The sequence below is a fragment of the Mustelus asterias genome, chromosome 16 (assembly GCF_964213995.1).
Source record: "Mustelus asterias chromosome 16, sMusAst1.hap1.1, whole genome shotgun sequence".
NCBI classification, from domain to species: Eukaryota; Metazoa; Chordata; class Chondrichthyes; order Carcharhiniformes; family Triakidae; genus Mustelus; species Mustelus asterias.
In genome coordinates this window covers 91508824-91524225 of record NC_135816.1, presented here as the reverse complement: position 1 = coordinate 91524225, position 15402 = coordinate 91508824, and the positions used below count along the sequence as shown (strand labels likewise).

The 15402-nt window shown below is 44.1% G+C and overlaps 1 protein-coding gene and 1 non-coding gene across 2 annotated transcripts; both read left to right on the top strand.

Annotated features, from left to right (window-relative positions):
* Positions 1–1003: 1003 nt before the first annotated feature.
* LOC144505286 (uncharacterized) lies at positions 1004–4925 on the top strand. Its single transcript, XM_078231360.1, has 2 exons — positions 1004–1080; positions 2774–4925. The coding sequence occupies exon 2, from the start codon at positions 3100–3102 to the stop codon at positions 4336–4338; it is 1239 nt and encodes a 412-aa protein (XP_078087486.1). The 5' UTR covers positions 1004–1080; positions 2774–3099; the 3' UTR covers positions 4339–4925.
* An 8462-nt stretch (positions 4926–13387) lies between these two features.
* On the top strand, positions 13388–13459 carry trnad-guc (transfer RNA aspartic acid (anticodon GUC)). Its single transcript has one exon. It is a non-coding gene; the product is annotated as a tRNA-Asp (tRNA).
* Positions 13460–15402: the final 1943 nt, after the last annotated feature.

The following is a 15402-nucleotide window of genomic DNA, read 5'->3' as shown; positions in this document are numbered from 1 at the left end:
CCTTTCTAATTTGCTCTTATCTCCTCATTAGATTCTTAGTAAACTAATGTGTGCTATTCAGCCAACCATTTGCTGCAGCCATTCTGGTGACTCTCCGAATAAACAAATACCTTCTTATTTCCCTGTTGGATTTATTGTTTGCAATCATATCATCCGAGCTTTTGATTCTCTGACAAGTGGAGGCATATGCTCCATATTTACCCTACACAATAATAAGAGAAATGCATTTTTAAAAAACTCAAGCCACACTCCAATCTGTCAAAGTAACTCAAGCTCTCAATTCTGATACCATCCACACAAATCCTTTTCACACTTTCACACTGTCTTCTTTGCCCTGTTTTATTATAGTACAGAGACCAGAGCTAAACAAATTGTATCACTTCAGTATTTCTGAATTCTTATTAACTTTCTTATTGTTTGTACTTTTCCTACCAAAGGACACCATCAGATATGGGGGCCAGACATACCATATTCTTGTATTTAAAAGTATATTTATGGTATGCAGCCCTAATTTATGGCATATATTGAATACAAATGTCATCATCTGTCACGGTGGAATTGCAACCTGGGTCTCGAGATTACGATGCAAATGACAATACCACTACACCACTGCCTCCCCAGTGCAACATTTATTAGTTAGCTAGATACCACAATTGTGTTTTCAGCTGCAAATTATGATATTACTTATTTCCAAGTCCAGACCACTAATGTAAACAATGAATAATAGGGGTACAAACGATGATCCTTGTAAATCATCATATTGGATATTTTTCCGACTGAAATTGGGGAGGAATAATGATTGCATCAGAGATGAAGGTCAACTTATTCGATTTTATACATAATACATGTGCTTATGCTTTGGCCCGATTTTGAATGGAATGCCAATCACATTCACATAATCAATGGTGGATTATTTACCCAGAATACCAGGAGCTACAGAAAGTCCCCTATCAATGACTAACGGACACCAATGCGCATGTGCGGACACTGGCATGCTCTGAGCATGCTCAGTGTCAGTGATGTCGAAAAGCTGGAAGAGAGCGGATGTTTCGAGAGGCGGGAGCGGATTGTGAGCACAGGGTAGGGATGGAAACATTTGGTGTCCTGAAAACTTTACAAACTTTTAATGTAGACTTAATGCCCCTAATAAGAGGCCATAGGCCTCGCATCTACCCCGTGGTGAAAACTCCCGGGTAGCGGGCTCGCTATCCGCCATCTTGCGGGTGTGAACCAGGGAGGCGGGGCTTTCTTCTCACTGACAGGCCGGGTTACCCAGGCAACTGGCCACCATCTTGGGAGAGGAAGGCTCGGCTTATTCACTGAGTGGGACACATGGGTGGCCATCTTGGTGAGAGAGGGGGGAGTGGGCGGGGTTCAGAATCCCAGTGTATCTGGAATTTTGGATGATGTGAGCCAGTGAATCCAGTCTGTCTTGCAGCTCCCTCTGGAAATCGTAGGATGGAAGGTCAGCAGCTCCAAGGGATTTGTTCCAACTTAGCCCTTTAATTTCTGCGACATTGTATCTTTACTCATCCTGATTAATTTAAGTCCCTCATTTTTGTCGGACCTATTTAGTCTGGATAAATTATACCCTCTTTGAAGGGGCCTATAAAAATTACCCACCCCCCTTTATTTCCGCCTCTTTTCTTTAACCAAACTAATCCTTCTTGATTTTCTGAGCTAAGATCCTTTCTCTCTTTATCCAATATAATCAGGGCTACTCCCTCATTCTATTCCACTCTGCCTGTCTTTTCAAAAAGTTAGACATCCTGCAATATGTAGTTCTTAACATTGGTCACTCTGTAACCACATCTCCACAATAATTATTTGATCAAACCATTTCATTTCTTTCTGTGTTTTGTTTAATCTTGTTTCTTGTGACTACTTCGTACATTTAGATTTGATTTTGATTTGATTTATTAATGTCACATGTATTAGTTTATAGCGAAAAGTATTGTTTCTGGATAAGTAAAGATCTGGGCCCTTTAGCTGTGATATTTTTCTAATTGTCCCTGACATCACATTTGTCCTAATGCTTTGTTACTCTCACTGTCTCTTTCTAACCCACTCTGCTTATTTTTACCCAAAGTGCTCTTGAACCTTGATTCTCTTGCTGTTTTTCTGAATCCTCCCGTCCCTTCTTTGGTTGCCGTGCAACAGGTTTTAAGCTGCTTCATCCACTCCCAGGCTGACAGTGATATTTGCACTTGAGGACACCATGGACTGTGTATGTATTCAGTGTGAGAGGTTGCTCTTCCTGTATAGATATTTGAAGTGCTGCTCCTCACCATCTGGTCACATTTCAGCTGCAGAGTCCTAATTTTTGGCTGTCAATTCAACGAAGGGCGAGGGTAAGTTAGATGTTCATCTCCTGACCCCTGTTCGTAGGTCTGGTATAAAAAAGAATTGGTAGATCTAGAATAGCTGGAAGCCATGGCAGAGGTTGGAAAACCGTTCCAGTTGCTGCCTCTTTTTAGTGTCCGTGTTTGGAAGGTTCTGGAGTGGAACATGTGGTGTCCAGTACAGTTGATATGTTCCATGACCATTGGACACCTCACGGTACAGAGTGTCTCATGGGCACCAGGAATCGCATTCAGATTGAAGTTCCCTTTGCTTCTGTTTGGAATTTGTTTCTGATTTTTGTTCCTTTTTGTTTGTTTGAACTACGTGTTTGGGAAAATAAGGGGAATAATGTTGAATAGAAACTAAAATTGTCTGTTCTGAATTTTGACCCTATACTGACAGTGATAACTTCTGTAAACTTTCCTTCCAGGTTCTTAGAATGAGAGGAATTCCAAATCAGAAACTAAAACCAAAAGCACATCAAGATCTGACAGAATATCTCAGTTCATCATAACCTGAAAAGCAGCAGTCTGTGAGTGCGGAAGGAGAATGTTTTGACTGTTCTGTCGAAGGAAAATTTTGTAACATCAGTGTGACTGTAAAATCCTGAGACAAACACACTTGAGACAGACTGTTCCAGTGCAGTGACTCTGGAAACAGCTTTAACCTGACGCCATCATAGCCAGAAGAAACCACACACGTGGATAAGGATTCGACTGATCATCCATCCTGGAGAGACACAAGGACACCCACATCATGGAGAAACCATGGAAATGTTGGGACTGTGGGAAGGGATTCAGATCCCCATCCTGGCTGAAAATTCATCGACATGTTCATACTGGGGAGAAACCATTCACCTGCTCTGTGTGTGGTAAAGGATTTGCTCAGTCATTTAACCTAGTGTCACATCAGCAAGTTCACAGCGAGGACAGACCTTTTAAATGTTCTGTTTGTGAGAAAAGCTTTAAGAGCAATGTGGGTTTAATTCAACACCAGCAAGTTCACAGTGAGGAGAGACCTTTTCAATGCTCTGTCTGTAGGGAGGGTTTTAAGAGTTCTGGGGGTTTAACTCAACACCAACAAGTTCACACTGAGGAGAGACCTTTCAAATGTTCTGTCTGTAGACAGTGTTTTAAGAATTCTGGGGGTTTAATTCAACACCAACAAGTTCACTCTGAGGAGAGACCTTTTAAATGCATTCTCTGTGGGAAGTGTTTTAAGCGCAATGAGGGTTTAGTCCAACACCAACAAGTTCACAATGAAGAGAGACCATTCAGTTGCTCTCAGTGTGAAAAGTGTTTTAAGAGCAGTGAGGGTTTAATTCAACATCAACAAGTGCACTCTGAGGAGAGACCTTTTAAATGCTCTCTCTGTGGGAACTGTTTTAAGAGCAACGAGGGCTTAATTCAACATCAACAAGTCCACTCTGAGGAGAGACCTTTTAAATGCTCTCTCTGTGCAAAGTGTTTTAAGAGCTGTGAGGGTTTAATTCAACACCAACAAGTTCACAATGAAGAGAGACCATTCAGTTGCTCTCAGTGTGAGAAGAAGTTCAGGCAATTATCTCATCTCACTGATCATCTACGTTTTCACACTGGGGAGAGGCCCTTCACTTGCCCTGTGTGTGGGAAGGGATTCACTTGTGCTTCCCACCTCACAGAACACGAGCGTGTTCACACTGGGGAGAGGCCTTTCACTTGCTCCATGTGTGGGAAGGGATTCACTTGTGCTTCCCACCTCACTGAACACAAGCGTGTTCACACTGGGGAGAGGCCTTTCACTTGCCCTGTATGTGGGAGGGGATTCACTTGTGCATTCCACCTCACTGAACATCTACGTGTTCACACTGGGGAGAGACCCTTCATTTGTTCCATGTGTGGGAATGGATTCACTTGTGCTTCGCACCTCACTGAACATCTACGTGTTCACAGTGGGGAGATCATTCATATGCTGTCAGTGTGGCAAGAGGTTCAAGCAGTATTCCACCCTCACTGAATATAAGCATGTTCACACTGGACAGAATCCATTCTCCTGCTTCATGTGTGGGAAGGGATTCAGATGCTTATCTATCTCAGAAGACAAAACAGTTCACTCTGATGAGAGACCAAATAAATGTTCAAACTGTAGAAAGAGATTTACAAACAGAAATGAACTGATGAAACACCAGCGTATTCACATTGGGGAGAAACCACTCTCTGGCTCCATGTGTGTGGAAAGGATTCACTCAGTCATTGCAGCTCAGTAAACATCAATTTGTTCACACTGATAAGAGACAGTTTAAATCCTGGGAAGGGATTGAAAAACACAGGAAATCTGCTGAGACACAAACCAACTCATACTCGGGAGAGGTTATCAACATCCTGGGGATTACCATTGGCCAGAGACTGAACTGGACTAGCCATATGAAAACTATGTCAATAACATGTTACAATTTGGTGTTACTATTAGATGGGAAGGAAACTCTGGTTAAAAAGATCGTAACTTTTACTTTTTTAGAAAATGTGGAGGAACAGAGTAAAAGGATTGCTAATTTGTTTTTAACAAGAAAAAAAAACATTTATTAAACATGAAAAGTTTTATTATGATACAATATTCCTTTACTCCTCCATTAGTTTTGCAAATGCATACAGTTTTCAAAGATAACACCCCACTGTGAAGCCAAATTGTCAATGTCACTTAACTGATCTTCTGTGGATTTCCTCTCAAAATCCTCCAGGATGATTGTCACATGAGTGTTTCCAAACTCCACTACCCAAAAGACACGCTTTAAAATCTTCTTTCAAGCAATGCTTTTGCATAGCTGTTTTCATTAAGAATCTGCTCCAGGTTTTCCACCTCTTCTTTCAGGCTTCCTTTGTCTCAAATGCCTTCACGCAAACTCTGAAATCCAGCCATGAATTTCCAAAATTATTTCAACTGATGTTCCACAGGATGTCGTAAAATCTCAAAAATCATAGAATCATTTCCGATATCTTCCTCGCTTTTCACTAGCCAACTCTAGTTCCAGTTCCTCTTTGTGCCTTCAACTGAGATTTATTGGAAACTTCTCACCATTTCTCTAGTTTCCTTAACTAGTTGTCCTTTGTATTTCTGGCACTGGCTGTCTTAACAATTGCTCCATTGTTTGGATTTTCAACGAGCAATGCTGATAGAAATGTTTCCTCTCTAGCTTCCTCTAACCAACTGCCATGAATTCAGTTAAAAGCATGATCCCAAAAAGCTAAAGTTGCACTGGTTTCTAAGAAACAATTTTTTACTTGCTTTCTATGCCATAACCCTGTCTAAACACAATTTGAACTGACCAAGCCCCCACACATACAAACACATTTGTCTAACATGAGTCTAGTTAGAGTTTATTTCTTCTTACACATAACTACTAAATTAAACACTCTTAAATCTATACCTTATAAGATTTAACAATACAAATATCGATCCCTTTAAAGCATTTCTGTTTTCCTAACAAAGATGTGGAGATGCCGGCGTTAGACTGGGGTAAGCACAGTCAGAAAGAACAGGCCTTTCACTTACAAAGAGCAGGCCAGAGACTCAGAATCCTGCAGTAAGTAACTCATCACCTCACTTCCAAAAGCCTGTTCACAAAACACAAGTCAGGAGTGTGATTGAATACTGTCCCTTTCCCTGGATGAGTGCAGCTCCAAAAGCACAACAAGCTTGGCATCATCCAGGAAAAAGTAGCCTGCTTGATTGGCACCCCTTCCACAAACATTCACTTCACCCACCACTGATGCAAAATACCAGTGGAGTGTGCCATCTACAATGTAAACTGTGGGAGTTTACCAAGGCTTCTTGACAGCATCCTCCTTGAAGGGCAAGGGTGGCAGATACATTGGAACACTGCCTGGAAGCGCCCCTGCAAGTCACTCACCAGCCTCACTTGAAAACATATCACTGTTCCTTCATTGTCACTCAGTCAAAATCCTGGAACTCCCTCCCTAACGGTATTGTGGGTGTACCTGTACCACATGGACCACAGAAGATCAAGAAGGCACCTCATCACCACATTTCCAAGGCAATTAGGGATGAGCAATAAACACTGGTCGAGCCAGTGAACCCCACATCCCTTGAATGAATAAAAAAAATGGCTGTTCAGTTGCAGTGTGTGCGGCAAGGGATTCACTCATTTCAGTGCACTCATTTCACATCAGCTTGTTCACACTGATAAACAGAGGGATTAAATATTGTGACTGACCTGCTGAGTCATCAATGTACTCACGCTGGAGACAGGTTGTTCATTTGTGTGGGAAGGGATTTGCTCAGACAACCCAGTAGATATCAACTGGTTCATGCTGATAAGAGACTAGTTAAATGTTTGGTCTATGAGAAGAACTTTAGATGTACATGTAATCTGCTGAGTCACATGGAGAAGGGGAGAAGTCGCACGACACCAGGTTAAAATCCAACAGGTTTATTTGGTAGCACAAGCTTTAGGAGTGTCACTCCTTCTTCAGGTGAGTGAAGAGTTGTGTTCACAAACAGGGCATACAAAGATACAGACTCAATTTACAAGATAATGGTTGGAATGCGAGTCTTTACAGGTAATCAAGTCTTAAAGGTACAGACAATGTGAGTGGAGAGAGGGTTAAGCACAGGTTAAAGAGATGTGTATTGTTTCTAGACAGGACAGTTAGTGAGATTTTGCAAGCCCAGGCAAGTCGTGGGGGTTACAAATAGTGTGACATGAACCCAAGATCCGGTTGAGGCCGTCCTCATGTGTGTGGAACTTGGCTATCAGTTTTTGCTCGGCAATTCTGTGTTGTGTGTTGTGAAGGCCACCTTGGAGAACGCTTACCCGAAGATCAGAAGCTGAATGCCCGTGACTGCTGAAGTGTTCCCTGACAGGAAGAGAACATTACTGCCTGGTGATTGTCGAGCGGTGTTCATTCATCTATTGACGTAGCGTCTGCATGATCTCGTCAATGTACCATGCCCCAGGACATCCTTTGCTGCAGCCTATCAGGGAGAGAACGTTGGCCAAGTTGCAGGAGTACGTACCGTACACCTGGTGGATGGTGTTCTGACATGAGATAAGGACATCCATGTTGATGATCCAGCACGTCTTGCAGAGGTTGCTGTGGCAGGGTTGTGTGGTGTCGTGGTCACTCTTCTTCCGAAGGCTGAGTAGTTTGTTGCGGACAATGGTCTGTTTGAGGTTGTACGGTTGTTTGAAGGCCAAATGTCCTAACTAACTAACTGTCCTGGTTAGAGACAATGTACACCTTTTTAACCTGTGCTTAACCCTCTCTCCACTCACATTGTCTGTACCTTTAAGACTTGATTACCTGTAAAGACTCACATTATCTTGTAAATTGAGTCTGTATTTTTGTATGCCCTGTTTGTGAACACAACTCTTCACTCACCTGAAGAAGAAGTGACACTCCAAAAGCTTGTGCTACCAACTAAGCCTGTTGGACTTTAACCTGGTGTTGTGAGACTTACTGTGCTTACCCCAGTCCAACACTGGCATCTCCAGTGGTTAGCACCGCTGCCTCACAGCACCCGGGACCCGAGTTTGATTCCTGACATGGTTCACAGTATGGAGGTTGCAATTCTCCCCATGTCTGCATGGCTTTCCTCCAGGTGCTCTGGTTTCTTCCCACAGTCCAAAGATGTGCATGTTAGGTGGATTGGCCATGCTCAATTGCCCCTTACTGTCCAAAGATGTGTAGGTTAGGTGGACTGGCCATGCTAGATTGCCCCTTAGTGTCAGGGGGACTAGCTAAGGTAAATGCTTGGGGTTATGGGGAATAGGGCATGGGTGGGGTTGTGGTTGGTGCAGACTCGATGGGCTGAATGGCCTCCTTCTGCACTAGGGTTCAATGATTCTATGTCTCATCTGGAAGATAGGACCTGTGACAGTGTAGTGCTCCCTCAGTATTGCATCACAGTATCAACCTGGATTAAACACTCATGTTTCTGGGTGTGTATTTGAACCCGCAACCTCCTGACACAAAGATAAGTAAGAATGTTTTGAATTGATTTAATATTTTATTGCCACATGTGTTGTTATACATTGAAAAGTATTGTTTCTTATGCACTCTACAGACAAAGCACACTGTTCATAGAGTACATTTAGGAGAAGGAAAGGAGAGAGTGCAGAATGTAATGCGTAGTGTTACAGTCATAGCTAGGGTGTAGAAAAAGATCAGTTTAATATAAGGTAGGAACATTCAAAGGTCTGTTGGCAGCAGGGAAGACGTTGCTGCTAAGTCAGTTGGTACGTGATCTCGGGCTCTTATATATTTTTTCCTGATGGAAGCAGGTATGAGAGTATGTCTAGGATGCATGAGGTCCTTGATAATGCTGGCTGCTTTTGGGAGACAGTGGGAAGTGTAGACGAAGTCAATGGATGGGAGGCTGTTTGCGTCATGGACAGGGCTACGTTCCCAACTATTTGTAGTTGCTTGCAGTCTTGGTCAGAGCAGGAACCGTACCAAGTTGTGATACATCTGGAAAGGATGCTTTCTATGGTGCATCTGTAAAAATTGGTGAGAGTCATAGCGGGCATGCCAAATTTCCTTATGCTCCTGAAGGTGACCACTGAGCCACACCAAATATCTCATCATTACTCTGGACTATTTCTGTTCTCATTACCTACAGTTTGTCCGTAAATAAGAGTAAGATTTTAGTGTAGAAGTCACAGCAGTTCAAATTCATGAGTAATTTGAAAGAATTTTATTAAGCTGCAGTTTTGATATCAGACATCAGGTAAATGGCGAAAAGACATACAGCCCAGAATGAGCAAAAACAGTTCATTGCCCCCTGATTGGATAAATGGATGGAAGGGGATGCTGATCTCCAAGGATGGAGGTGACAGTCTCCTTGGAATGGTTTACTGGTCTTAGATCAGGCAAATGGACAGATGAAGTTGGCCTCCAAGATGGACATGACAGCTTCATCTTTTCTCAGTTTCCTTGGGCCAACATGTTCGGCTGAAGCCAGCATGGATCACTGTGAGAAGTTCTTTGTCTGAAATGATTTTCTCTTTCAAAAGCTCCTTATTTCTGGGATTCCTGTGTCAATCACTTATTCAATGTTCCATTAAAAAGAGACAGCTATTTAAGGTAATTCCCCCGCGCCCCATAGATTCCCTACAGTACAGAAGGAGGTCATCCGACCCATTGAGTCTGTGCTGACTCTCTGACAGTGCATGTTACCCAGGCCAAACCCTGCCCGATCCCCATAATCATGCAGTTACCCCACTAACCCCCCCAAACATCCACATCATGGACACTAAGGGACAATTTATCATGTCCAATCCACCTAACCTGCATATCTTTGGACTGTGGGAGGAAACCAGGGCACCCAGAGGAAACTCTTGCAGACATGGGGTACATGCAAACTCCACACAGTCGCCCAAGGCTGGAAATGAATCCTGGTATTGTGAGGCATCAGTGCTAACCATCATGCCACCATGCCTTTCCTATTTCCATTGGAAATCTATGTATTGATTTCCTGGTTTATTGTTTCTTGGTACATCCTGTATGCTGGGATATCCTGTTTAATGTTGACCCAGACAACTGGTTTACGGATGGGACCATGAGATCTCCCACCCTGTGAGCTTTGTCTTATTTCAGAGCCTGTTATAGGCAAGTCCTTGGCAGAGATGTTTGTCAACCCAGAGAGAGCTATTCCTGTATTATTCAAGAAGTTTCTGAATATTTTATAAGATTATTGTACTTTATTGCTTACAGATCTCCTAATCTAAAGAAGGAATATCCCTATTGAATTCTGACAAACTGATTTCAGGCTAATCCAACTGATATTTTCCAGCTGTCCTGATTACATTCTGTGGATAACATACTGAAGTTACCACAATTATCAAAATCAACACACAAACGATTGATCCAACCCAGAATAAATAAAAACATTTCCAGTAAAATGTGTTAACTATTGACTGGGTTTCATTCCCCTGCTCCCCCACCGCAGATCAGCCGCCCCTCCACCCCCCCAGTGCATTTCATCTTCCATCCCCCACCGCACATCATGACCACCTACCCTTCATTTTGTTTCATCTTCACCACAGATGATTATCCCACATCATGAATCATCCTCCCCCCACTATGTAACATTCCGCTCCCCCCCCCCCCCCCATGGATCATTCTCTCCATCACGCATCATCCTCCACCCACCACGAGTCATCCTCTCCCCACCGTGAATCATTCCTCTCCCCCCTCCCCCTCTCCTCCCCACCACAGGGGATCATCCTCCCCATCGCTGATCATCATTTGAAATTATCAGCATGTTGTAAATACAAACATTTTAATCAAAAGTTCACATCTGGAATTTAAAGTTTCTCCTATTCTCAAGCACCACTTAAACTTTGTTTTTCTAATTCTTGTGACATTTTTCTCCACTTTGCCCATTTTTCTGTTGGTTTCTTTCAACCCAGCGAGAACTTTTTGGGTAATATTCCATAGATTTCTGAAGATTTTTGAAGATTATTGGATTTTATTTCTTATTGTTCTCCCAACCTTAAAGAGGGAATATCTCGATTCACTTCTGACAAACTGATTTCTGCCAAACCCAGCTATGGATTGCACCTTCAGAAACCTTTCTAAATGACTGGATAAGATTCTCCTTCGGAGAGTTGATGGAGCCTCCATGGGTCGAATGACCACCTTCTACACTGGTTCTATGGTGACTGAGTGAATTCCTTCCCGCACACCAAGCAGGTGAACAGTCTCTCCCCAGTGTGAACTTGCTGATGTGAATTGAACTTCGATGACTGCATGAACCTCTTCATACAGTCAGTGCAGCTGAAGGGCTTCTCCTCAGTGTGAATTCGTCGGTGCATCATGAGGGAGGATGACTTACCCTTCCCACACACAGAGCAGATGAACGGTTTCATCCCAGTGTGACTGTGTCAATGGTTTTTCAGCTGCTCTGGATAATTAATCCTTTACCGCAATCCTCATATTTCCATGGTTTCACTCCAGTGTAAATATGTCTGTGGAGTTCCAGCAGGGAAAGGGAATTGAATCCCTTCCCAAACCTTCACATTTCCCCAGGTTCTCCATGGTTCCGGTGTCCTTGTGTCTCTCCAGGTTGGGCAGTCAAATGAATCAACATCCACACACCGAACTCGTGTACAGTTTTATGGGGTTTCTTTCATGCTGTCTAAAGCTCTTTCCACAGTTAGTCACTGGAATGTTCCCACTCAGAGCTGTCTCGGGGCTTTCCCAGTCACGCAGATGTTTGAAATAGTCTCCACAGACAGGACAGGCACATATTTATTCCTCCACATTCTGGTGAATATTAGGTGACTCAATGATGATATTTTCGTCTCAGTTTCACATCTGAAAATACTTCCTTTCTAATGCTATTGTATTATTCATTGTAAATGCAGGATAGAAATTCAGAACAATAGATTTCATGAAAACATTTATTTCTCTCCTTCCTCAAAGCTTTAAATTCCTGCCCGACACATTCCGCCTTGTGATGCAATCCAAACCAATCACAACATTTTCACTTTTTCATTTGAACTAGGAGTAGGCCACTTGGCCCATCGAGCCTACTCCACCATTCAATAGATCATGATCAATCTAATTGTAACCTGTCCAATCTCCTATCCATGACAATATTTTACTCCCATACCATGACCCATTTATACCTATTCATTGTTTCCTGTTAACTATCCAATCTCCTGTCCACAAAGGGGTCAAATACACAGTGTAACTGTGTAAATGAATTTCTGGGAGGGGCAGATAATTGAATATCTTCCCACAATCGCCAGACTTGGAAGGCTTTTTCTGTGGCATTCAGGCCCATTTGAAGAGTTCTGGAGCTTCCCGGAATCTTATTGCTGCAGCAGCACGGTTTCCACTCCAAGGTCAGTTTGAACTTCATTGTCCCTCTGAGTGGTGTCTGTAAGAACATGAGAAAGAGGAGCAGGTGGATCCTGTACTGGTCTCCATGAATTCTCAAACATTCAGTAACGTTCTGACTGGCAGTCCCTTTTTCACCTTCCTGACCGACCCTCATCCCCCAAAAGATTCCTATAGTACCTGGGGGGATATCAAACTCTATCTTAATCTTCCACAGCTCTCCCGTGTCTGGAATTCACAATATTCCCAATCCTTTGAACGAAGAGCTTTTTTTCCTGAACTCAGGATACTGACTGACGCCCCCTTCTGAGACTCTGACCACTGGAGCTACAAACCCAGGAAACATATTTCCAACAGCTCCCCTGTCAAGGTCCATCAAATGTTTTATACTTCAATCAGATTGCTTCTGACTCTTCTAAATTTGAGATGAATTCATCATAACAGATTAGTGATGTTTGCAGTAAAATAGTGGAATACAATTCAAAACTTTGTTTTAGAAGGCTCAACTGTTGGTTGGTGCCGTGGCTTAGTGAGTAAAAGCGTCTGTCTGGATAAAACAGAAAAAAATCAGCAGTTCTGGCAGCAGCTGTGAATAGAAAAAGAAGAGTTAACCTTTCGAGTCCGTCTGACTCCTCCTGGAGGTAACCAGAGAGTAAGTTTTGATGGAGTTTATGCAGTTTAAGAGGAGATGAAGGGAAGATTGAGTGGACAGGGTCTGTGTTCCCTGTAACAGTAATTTACAATAAGGGTAAAAAATATTGATGGGAGATTTCCCGGAGGTGTACATGTTAATTGCGAGTTTAGATAAGGTAGGAAAATGCATATATTATTTAAAATATGTATATAAGTCGATTTCCAAATCCCTGTGCTGTTTTTAATTATAACAAGTCATTTCGATCAACTAATGATTGGTAAAATGGATAGATAAATCTGAGGTTTAATTCAGGCATTATGATGTTCATCTGAAAGTGAAGGGATAGTCCAATCCTTTCTGGAATTCACCACGAATCGTGAGACTGGAGGGGCTGCTGGATGCCTTCAAATATCTCGGAGTGAGACTAGAAGGATGACAGGATACCTTCTCGAAGTGTTTGAATTCCAATCTGCAATTCAGGGTGGTTATGAACACAAATTGACAGGTTTTTTTCCTTGCAGAGGTCGAATTGTTGAATGAGCAGCGTAACTGATTTGCGAAGCATTCCTCGTTAGTATAGTGGTTAGTATCCCCGCCTGTCACGCGGGAGACCGGGGTTCAATTCCCCGACGGGGAGGAGTTTACTTTTCATAAACTTTTCGGCGGCAGGCGAAGTCTGAGAGTCAGCAAGCATAACGTTGGAGATAAATGGCTTCAGAGTCCAGAATGAATTACAAACTCGAAAGGAAAGATATGCTGAACCTTTCCGAATGACCGATCAGAGTCCAGCTGGAGTCTTCGCAAAGTGATAACTCACCTGATGAAGGAGCAGCGCTCCTCATGCTCGGGATTCCAAATACACCAGTTGGACTTTAACCTGGTGTTGTGAGACTTTTTACTGTGCCCACCCCAGTCCAAGGCCGGCATCTCCCCATCTTCTCAAAACGATCTGGTCAATGAGAATAATCTGTTTTCACTGAGAAGTAGCGATAACCAGAGGATAGAAAATTGATAAATTAATCAGAAGGAGAAATTGGAACATTTTATTTGATGCAGCGGATTGTTTTGGTCCGGAATTCGCCGCCCGTAAAGGTGGATGAAGCAGATTCAATAACTTTTAAAATGGATTTCAATAAATCCGTGATGTTGTGAGGTTACAGGGTTCTGATGAAAGGAAAGAGGAGTCGGACGAACTGGATAACTCTTTCACAGGCAAGATGGGACGAATGTACACCTTCTTTGCTGAATCACTGTATTATTCCAGAAGTTATTTAAACATTTTTTGACCTCTTCTGATCAGTGAAATGTGAAAAGATTTCGCATTGATATAACGTCCCAGAGATACAGATACCTACGTCCCAGAAGTACACATAGAATAGTTATCCTAATATTAAACAATAATGACTGACACTATATCCATTTCATACCCAATATCTGACTAAACTACATGATATTAGACAGACTGTTAGAATGTTATCAAAAATATAAACTATATTTCCACATCCTAACCATCATTTAACTCCCACCTTGCCTCGCTCATCTGCTGCTGAAACCCTCATCAATGCATTGTTCACTCTGGACTTGACGATTCCAATATTACCCTGGCTCGCCTCCCATCTTCGTCCCGACATATACCTGTACTCATCCAAAATTCTACTGCCTTCACCTGAACCAAGTCCAGTTCACCAATCGGCCCCATGTTTGGTGACCAGGTAATGCCTCAATTTTAAAAACCTTCATCCTTACATTCAAACCCCTCCATTGCTTCCCCCTCCCTTTTTCTGTAACCTGCTCCAGCCCAACCTAATCTTCCAGCTTTTCTGCCATCCTGTACATTCCCGATTTTAGTCTCTGCAGCATTGACAGCTGTGCCTTCAGCTGACCTGCTCTAAAATTCTGGACTCCCTCTCCCCCCCGTTCCCCCTCCCCCATTCCCTCTCCCCCCTCCCCTCAACCGTCTCCCCCATCCCCACTTCCCCCTGCCCCTCCCCTCTCCCTCCCACCCCTCTCCCCGTCCCCATTCCCATTCCCCACCCCTCCTCATTCCGCTCTCCCACGTCCACTCCCTCTCCTCCCCTCCCTCTCCCCTCTCCTCTTCCCCTCTCCTCCTTCCCCCCTCTCCTCTCCCCCCTCCCCTCCCCCCTCCCCCTCCACCTCTCCTCTCCCCCTCGCCCCTCTCCTCTCCCCCCTCTCCTCTCCCACCTCCCCCTCTCCTCTCCCCCCTCCCCCCTCGCCCCTCTCGTCTCCCCCATCCCCACTCCCCCTGCCCCTCCCCATCACCCCTCCCTTCCCTCCCTCCCCCTCCTCTCGTCCCTGCCTCCCCCCTCGCTCCCATCCCCATCCTCCCTCCGCCCTCCTCCCCCGCGTCCTCCCTCCCCCCTCCTCCCCCGCGTCCTCCCTCCCCCGGCGTCATCCCTCCCCCCCCCGTCCTCGCCCCCCGTCCTCCCCCCCCCGTCCTCCCCCCCGTCCTCACTCCCCCCCCGTCCTCCCTCCCCCCCATCCTCCCCTCCCCCCCCTCCCGTTCCTCCCTCCCCCCCCTCCCGTCCTCCCATCCCCCCCCTCCCGTCCTCCCTCCTCCCC